The sequence below is a fragment of the Panthera uncia genome, assembly GCF_023721935.1.
Source record: "Panthera uncia isolate 11264 chromosome E2 unlocalized genomic scaffold, Puncia_PCG_1.0 HiC_scaffold_19, whole genome shotgun sequence".
NCBI lineage: Eukaryota > Metazoa > Chordata > Mammalia > Carnivora > Felidae > Panthera > Panthera uncia.
Window position 1 is genome coordinate 10,721,460 of NW_026057588.1, and position 8,936 is coordinate 10,730,395.

An 8,936-nucleotide genomic window follows, 5' to 3' on the forward strand; every position below is an offset into this window, starting at 1 on the left:
CACGACCCCAAGATCGAGAATCACACGCTCTACCAACCGAACCAGCCAGGTGCCCTCGATATTGATAGTCTTAAGAATAAAACTAATCATCGTGGCAGCTAACCTGTTGAGCACCTACTCGGGTGCTAGTCACTAAGTATCTTAAATATTTTTTATGTATATTATCTCATTTAATCCTTTGAGCAACCTGAGCGGCAGGTAGAATTAATATCCCCACGGTGTCAGAAGCCCCGCAGACCACTGTCAGATTCAGTGATTCACTAAGGGCACCCACAGGACTCAACATATACTCATACTCATGGCTGAGATTTATTACAGCAAGAGGATAATGAGCGTCCTCAGTAGAGGGAAAACATTTTGCCTGGAGTAAAGTCCAGAGGAAACCAGTCACAAGCTTCCAAGAGTCCTCTCCCAGTGGAGTCGCAGAGAACATGCTGATTCCCCCCCCCCCCATAACAAACTGTGACAACACGTGTGAAATGCGGTCTCTCAGGGAAGCTCGCTGGAGACCCTGGCACCCCGGGGGTTTTTACTGGGGGCTGGTTCCATAGGCACTGTCTGCCTGGCACATACCAAAATTCCAGACTCCCAGAAGCAAAGCAGGTGTTCAGCACAAACCACATTGTCCGTGCAAACAGTTTAAACAAGTGAGCCACTCCCATCAGTCAGGGAATGGTGGGAGCCCTCTCGACACCCAAGATTCCAAAAGCTAGCCAAGGGTCAGCCCTTGAAGTAGGCCTTTCAAAGGATAATAGTCTCAGATCTACTGTGCCAACTCTCCTACACAGCCACTTTAATTTTTTTTTAATGTTTATTTATTTTTGAGAGAGGGAGGGAGAGAGAGAGAGAGAGAGCACGAGCAGGGAGGGGGCAGAGAGGGAGGGAGACACAATCCGAAGCAGGCTCCAGCCTCTGAGCTGTCAGCACAGAGCCCCAACTCATGAAACTCGAGATCATGACCTGAGCCAGAGTCGGATGCGTGACCGTGACCGACTGAGCCCCCCAGGGGCCCCAAGTATGATTACTTTTATTAGCATTATACAAGGTACTAGCTTCAGGCCTGGCACTCAGAAATTCTCATTAACGTTAACTCTTTGTAGTGTAGTTCTTGGGTAGTTGAGATCCCGTAACATCCCAACACCAGCTCGTTTCAGGGATGAGGAAATGGAGACTCAGGGTGGTGAAGTCACCAACCCAAGACTGGCCAGTGAGTGAACGATGGTCAGGACTCACATCTGCCCCTAGTTATTTGCACACACCTGGAACAGTCTCCCTGCTCTTGGTCCCCAATCCCAGGCCCCTAACAATCTCCTTGGCATTCCTCAGATCTTGGCTCAAATATCACCTCCTCTGGGAAGCCTTCCATGGTGCCCAGACCATGTCTGGTCTTCTTGTTGTTCAGTCTTGGTGCTTTGTCTTCTTCTGTCTTAGCATAACTCACCTTTGGAATTTGTCTTTATTTCCTTATCCCTCCCTCCCCCCCGCCCCCCCCCCCCCCACTGAACTGGGAGCCCTGCGAGAGCAGAGCCTGGGGCTGTCTCTGTCACTGCTGTGTCCCAACACTGCCTAGCACAAGGGCCCAGCACAGAGAGCCACTCAATCACCATTTGCTCATTCACTCAAAATTTTATAAGAACCTCCCATTCCTGGGGGGGGGGGGGGGGGCACCTGGGGGCCTCAGCCAGTTGAGCGTCCGACTTCGGCTCAGGTCATGATCAGGTTTGGGAGTTTGAGCCCCGCGTCGGGCTCTGTGCTAACAGCTCAGAGCCTGGAGCTTGCTTCAGATTCTGTGTCTCCTCCTCTCTCTGCCCCTCCTATGCTCATGCTGTCTCTCTCTGTCTCTCAATAATACATAAACGTTAAAAAAAAATTAAGAACCTCCCATTCCTGGGCACAAAAACTTATACATAAATGTTCGATTGGTCATAGTGACACTTGTAATAACCAAAAGGTGGGGGGAACCTGGGTGGCTCAGTCAGTTAAGTGTCTGACTCTTGATTTCTCCTCAGGGTGGTAGGATTGAGCCCTACACCAGACTCTGCATTGCAGAGCCCGCTTGGGATTCTCTCTCTCTGCCCCTCCCCTGCTCGTGCTTTCTCTCTCTAAAAAAAAAAAAAAAAAGAAAAAAAAAAAAAAAAAAAAAAAAAAACATCTAGTTTTAAAAAAAAAAAAAAACCCAAAAACTCAAGTGTTTACAAAATAAAACATTTTTAAATTAAAAAACAAGAATAGCCAACCCAAATGTCCACCAACTTATAAATGAATAAACAAATTATATATCTGTGCAGTGGTGTATTCAGTCATAAAAAGGAAGGAAGCACCATACTACCACACAGATGAATCCTGCAAACATTAAGCGAAAGAAGCCAGACATGAAAGGCCATGTGTCCTAAGATTCCATTTATGTGAAATGTCCAGAAGAAAGAAACCTACCAACAGACACTGATTAGTGGTGGCCAGGGCTTAGGGGAGGGAAGAATACAGAGTGACTGCTTATATAATATAATAGACCATGAAAATGTTCTGGAACTAGATAGTGGTGGTGGCACCCCATGATGACTGTATTAAGTGCCACTGAATTGTATACGTTAAAACAGTTAAAAAAAATTTTTTTTTTAAAGAGTAAGGGGCAGCCAGGTGGCCCAGTTGGTTGAGTGTCTGACTTCGGCCCAGGTCATGATCTCATGGTTCGTGAGTTCGAGTCCCACATTAGGCTCCCCGCTATCAGCATGGAGCTGGCTTGAGATCCTCTGTCCCCTCTCTCCCTGCCCCTCCCTCACCTGCATGCGTGCTCTCTCTCTCAAAAATAAATAAACATTGAAACAATTTTTAATTTTAAAGAGTGAAACTTGTGGCAAAAAACAAAAAAAAGTACTTTTTTTTTTTTTTTTTTTCCTGAGAACGTCATGTGTGCTTGACCCTGGACTGGGTAGTTCTGGGGACACAGCTGCTCACCAAGACAGCCCTAGGTCCTACCCTATACACCCCAATGGAGGAGACAGATGTTAACTATGTAATGACACAGCCTGAGAAAGGATTGAGAAGGATCCCTGAAGCTGTGACAGGCTCTCCCACTCTGCTCCCCACCTGCCCCAATGGCCTTGCTGTTCCTCCAACACCGGGACCTGCTACCACCCCAGGGCCTTTGCACTTGCTGTTTCCTCTGCTGAATCGCTCTTCCCCAGAGAGTCACACAGATCCCTCATGGCTCCCACAACATACCCTAAGAGTGGTCTTCCCTGACCCCACTGAGTAAAATTGTGCCCACAAGCCTTCCAGCCATTCTTCCCTATCTCCTTTCTCAGAATTGTTTTTCTCCAAACACTACTTTGTCACCATCTTCCTGAATTTTTTTTCAACTCTCTTTCTCTATCTTTTTTCTGTTTCCTCCCAGAACGATGATTAGGAGCACAGACCACCTGCATTCAAATCCGGTCTCTACCCGCCTAGCTGTGTGACCTTGTGCAAGTTACTTAACCTTTCTGTGCTTTAGTTTCCTGTCTATAAAAAGAGAGATAATGATTGGATCTACCTCCTAGAACTGTCAGGCAATTAGATGATCTACTGAGTGATACGTACAAAATGCTTGTAAGACGGGTGCCTGGGTGGCTCAGTCAGTTAAGCATCCGACTTCAACTCAGGTTATGATCTCATAAGTTCGTGGGTTCAAGCCTCACGTTGGGCTCTGTGCTGACAGCTCCGAGCCTGGAGCCTGCTTCAGATTCTGTGTCTCCTCCCTTTCTCTGCACCTCCCCGGCTTGCCCTCTGTCTTCCTCTCAAAAATAAATAAACATTAAAAAAAAAATCGAAAACAAAAACCAAAGTGCTTGTAAGAGAGCTTGGCATATAGAAAGGCAAGATAAACGTTAGCTCTTTATTACTGTTGGGGGTGATGCGATGTATAATAGAGTCACATGACAGAAAACGCAAAGGATACAGAAAAGACATATATGGTAAGAGGGAAAGCTCTCCCCAGCCAGGCAATGCGGCGGGCACCTGTTTTTTATGAAACCCTCTCTTTGAAAAAGGGACACTTGAACAGACACGAATGAAGCGGGGGAGATATTTCTCCCCCTCTCCATTTTCCTCCTCCTGTAGCCCTAGCCCAGCCGTCATAAAGCATTTATTTATGCAACTCCAAGATGTTAATATCAGAGTCCCCCCGCCCCGTCCCCACCGCAGCTCCTGGGGGCCGGCACTGCCTGGCGTGAGCCAGCACATAAGGCTCTCCATCTTTGCTCATGAATGAGCGAGTGAGCGGCTCCGTGAGCGAACGGACCAGTCAGCTGTTTCACTCGGGCTCCACAACCAGAGTTCTGGATCCTTCGACTCCGCCGCCCCCAGTCGACCAGCTCCTCCTCACCCAATCACCCTCCCAGCTCCCTGGCTACCCCAGCAAAGCCAGCAGACCCCACGCCCCGTCCCGGGGCGCTGTCCCAGGTCCCTCACCTTTCTGCACCTTGTCGCACAGCAGATAGAGCTCCTCGCCCCCCGTGCACGGCCCGCTCTCCTTGTTAATTCGGCAAATCCGCAGCTCTGACGTGTTTGTGGACTCTGGGACAGAGCGAGGGGAAGAGGGATGGAAGCAAAGATGAGAATTCGGTCATCCAACCCTTAGCAGGTACCCCGTGGGTGCCCACCCTGGGCCAGGCCAAGATGGAAACGGAGAAGCCAGCTGGCCTGATCCTCCTGGAACCCGTGGTCCAGGGAGAAGAAGAAGATGCTCAGACGGAAGGGTCGATGGAGAGTCGCGAGTCCTCCAGGCTGAGGCCCAGTGAGCGTCCAGCCGAAAGGGAGGCTGTCAGACCTCAGAGGAGAGTCGGCCAGGTCAGGGGTCAGAGACCATTCTGAGAGGAGGATTCGTGGTCTGAGATCTGTAGTGGACACCCTCGTCTTGCCTGTCTAGCAGCAGCCCCTCAATTTTTCTTGAAGATAACAGCCCCCACCCCCATCTCAGTCAAGTGTGCACCTGTTTTGGGGGGCTGAAGCCACTCCCTAGCTCAGCAGTGATCACATGCCCCAAACCTGGCCAATGAAAGCACTGCCTCCCTCTGGCCACAGCTGATTGGTCAGAGAGGAACACATGACCGAAGCCAGGCCAATGAGAGCAAGCCCCGAGAATCCAACCAAAAACACTGGGTAAGAGAAGCTCTCTTTGGGCACAGGGGAGAGGTTCCAAGCTGGTAGGATACAAGGCTAGGGCTGCATACAGTCATTTTGCCCCCACCATGGGAGGACCCTGCCAAAAATGACTCTAAAGTGGAGGAAATAGAACTTAGAGTTGGAAAGAGATCCCTAATGGTACCGCTGGGCACCTGGATTCAGCCAGACCTGAAGCACTTTAGGTGCTGGACCTTGTTAATTAATGGAACAAACAGATTCTTCAGCCCATTTGAGTTGGAATCCTATCACTTGCACCCACAAAAGCCTTGACTGAATTAATATCCCTCCCATTTGGGGGCACCTGGGTGGATCAGTCACTTAAGCGGCTGACTCTTGGTTTTGGCTCAGGTTGCGATCTCATGGTTTGTGAAATCAAGTCCCGAACTGGGCTTTGCACTGACAGCATGGAGCCTGTTTGGGATTCTCTCTCTGCCCCTCCCTCTCTCTGTCTCAAAATAAATAAACTTAAAAAAAAAATCCCTCCTCATTTTGATGCTTGTGGCAGTCACTGTAGGCTGCTAAAACCTAACAGCCATTCCCATTCTCCTCCTCCATGCCTATATTGCTCTGTAGAGGATGGAAAACCTAAATACTTGCCTTCCCAGACTCCCTTGCAACTAGGGGCAGCGATGAGACCAAATTATGGCCAATGATACATAAACAGAAGTCTACCAGGGGGATTCTGGGGAATCTACTGTTTTCTGTATGAAAGAAAAAAGTATTATTACTCGTGCTGCCTCTTTCCTAGAACTGCCTAGTACAGTGGTTCAGGTTGTGCACTCTACAATACTAAGAGCCCTCGCTTCCATAGGCTACCTAATAAATGCTGACCACTGCAATTGGGCAGTGTACAGCCTGCACACCGTACAGGGTGACACAGCCCATCGTGCCTTGAACACAGACATGATATCTGGAGCCGTGGCAGCCAGCTCCTGACCAAGGGCATCACAGAGCTGAACCAGGGCCCTAATATTGCCGAGCAGCCGAATCAGCACGGACAGACTTAATAACGAGACAAATAAAAATAGAGAACACCCTTGGCTTGTTTGTTCAAGCCATCGAATGTGGGGCTTTCCAGTATCTGTGGCCAACAACGATCCTAATACGCACACCCCAGACTCACTCTTGTCATAGACAGGCTCAGAGAGCACGGGGTCCATCCGGCGCATCTGTCCCTGCTGGTCCCTATATGAGGCCTGGAAGCAAATCCTCACGACATTCATGTCTACCTCTTGATGGTTCTTCAGGGACCCAGCTGTAGGAGAGAGATGGGAAGGCTGAGGGTGGGGGGTGGAGACTCTGGTGGGAAGATGGTGAGAGGGCAGGGACTGGGGGCTGGGGAGACAGCGGATACCGGAGAAGGTGAGGTAAGGGGACCGGGTGGCAGAGAGGGCGAGGCGTCCAGGAGGACAAGCCAATCGGACTAGTTTCGGGGACTCACCATTGTAGGGGTCGATGCCCAGCTGAATCTTCCGCTCAATGGCGGCTTCAATCTCCTTCTTCCTCACACACTGGATGCCCAGATTGTTAAAGCTGAACGGGGAGAGGGAAGGAATGGGTGAAGGGAGGTACTCATGAATAGGCAGGTAGAGACCTAACCCAGAGGAGGACTCCGGCAGATGCTGCCTTGAGGCTCAGAGTCTCAGGGTGCCCAGCATCAGGAGGGCCCTAAGGGTTTAAACCCCTCAGGAGCATTGGGGATTCTCGAGAGCACCTGGAAACGCACCTGTCTTTCCCATATGAAAACACCGGCCAACCCCATTTATGGTAGGAACACTGCAAATTATGGGGCACCCGGGTGGCTCACTCGGTTGAGCATCCGACTTCAGCTCGGGTCATGATCTCGCAGCTCGTGAGTTCGAGCCCCACATCGGGCTCGCTGCTGTCGGCCTGTCCGCGCAGAGCCCGCTTCAGATCCTCCGTCCCCCTCTCTCTGCCCCTCCCCTGCTTGCGCTCTCTCAAAGATAAATATTTAAAAAAAAAAAAAAAAAGTGGGGCGCCTGGGTGGCTCAGTCGGTTAAGCGTCCGACTTGGGCTCAGGTCACGGTCTCGCGGTCCGTGAGTTCGAGCCCCGTGTCGGGCTCTGTGCTGACAGCTCAGAGCCTGGAGCCTGTTTCAGATTCTGTGTCTCCCTCTCTCTCTGCCCCTCCCCCGCTCATGCTCTGTCTCTCTCTGTCTCAAAAATAAATAAATAAACGTTAAAAAAAATTAAAAAAAAAAGAACACTACAAATTAAAACCGACATGATGCCAATGTAGAAAAAACTCGTCGGGGACTTGCTTAATTAATTGTGTACGTCTGTACATCAGAATTCTATGCAGCCAGGAAAAAGGATAGGGCAGCTCTAGATGCTTATAGGAGTGATCTCCAAGATGTACTAGAACATAAAAAGGAGGTACAAATGTCTGCTACTTGTAAGGGGAGAAAAAACGAAAGTACGTGTAACATATTTTTAACCGCCTCTAGGAAGGGACGCTGATAGCTGAAGGACACTGATAGCTGGGAGGAAGTTTATTTTTCACTGTAGAATCTTTTTGTACCTTTTAATTTTTATTTCTTGTAAATTATAAAGGGAAAGAAGGAATGATCCTTGCAGTTAAGTGGGGTCGGGAGTCGAATCCCAGCTTTGCCATCAGCTATCTGGGCTCCTTCACCTCTCCGTGCCTCAGTTTCCACCTCTACAAAATGGGGATAAATATAATGTGTGTGAATGGGCGTGCAGCAGGGGGGCCAGGCCTAGGTAAGCCCCTCCACCACCCCCGGGCCTGGCCTCAGTCTCCCCGTCTAGGAAATGCAGTGGGGACAATCTGGCCAAGCGGCCCCTTTTGCTAAGGTTTCCCTGGGCAATCTTCAGCCCCTCTATTTCTCTGGTGCCTGAGGGGCAGGGTTAGGGGTCAGGGGTCAAGTACCTGTGCCGGGGGCTGACATGAGGCCGGAGCCTCACCCTGCAGACGCCGTCGGTGCAGTCTTTCCCCACGAGGCTGTGGGGGTGGACTCGGTGAGGCCAATCCTTCCACACCAGGCAGGCGGTCACCTCCACCTCCCGAAGCCCTCCACAATCCCGGAGCTGCAGGGAGACAGGTGCACTTTTGGGGTCCCATCGCAGACACCTGCACTCATCCAAACTCCCTGGGGCCTCCTCTGGTAACTCCCCAACCCTCTCCCCCCACAGGATGACGGAAGGGCGTTTGCTTAAGACCCCTCTGGGATCCTGAGCCAGAGGCTTCCGACTGGTGACCTGGGGGCCTCATCACATGATAGCTGCCCTCCAGATGTCCCTTCTTTGGCCACTGTGAGTTTTAGAAACTTGGATGCACACAGGGTCTCCAAGTATGGCCCACAGAGAACTTACTAATGACCAGAGGAAAAAAGCACCTTCGCAGGGGAAACGCCACTGGGCGCCGTGTAAATCAGGTGGCCAAGGTCAACATCACCAATACTGGGCCAAAATGACTTGGGCACCCTGACGGGGTACACTGGGAAGGCACAACATCGCTGCTGTGACAGCTTTCCAGAAGCACATCACCTGAATCTCACCGTGATTCCTCAAACGAGCCCAAATGGTGGTTCATCAGGTCAAAAAAAAAAAAAAATCAGTGTTGTGAAAGAATAAAAAGATGGGTATCGCGGGGCGCCTGGGTGGCTCAGTCGGTTGGGCGTCTGACTTCGGCTCAGGTCATGATCTCGCGGCCCGTGAGTTCGAGCCCCGCGTCCGGCTCTGTGCTAACAGCTCAGAGCCTGGAGCCTGTTTCAGATTCTGTGTCTTCCTCTCT

General features: G+C 50.5%; 1 protein-coding gene across 1 annotated transcript in view; it reads right to left on the minus strand.

Moving 5' to 3' along the window:
- Positions 1-8,936, minus strand: part of RELB (RELB proto-oncogene, NF-kB subunit) — a 28,475-nt gene that overhangs the window by 4,247 nt on the left and 15,292 nt on the right. Inside the window, exons 4-7 of the mRNA XM_049620854.1 lie at positions 8,073-8,230; positions 6,605-6,696; positions 6,287-6,418; positions 4,450-4,554 (exon numbers count right to left, since the gene is read on the minus strand). Of these exons, the coding sequence (XP_049476811.1) occupies positions 4,450-4,554; positions 6,287-6,418; positions 6,605-6,696; positions 8,073-8,230 (487 nt within the window). The remainder of the gene's footprint in view (positions 1-4,449; positions 4,555-6,286; positions 6,419-6,604; positions 6,697-8,072; positions 8,231-8,936) is intronic.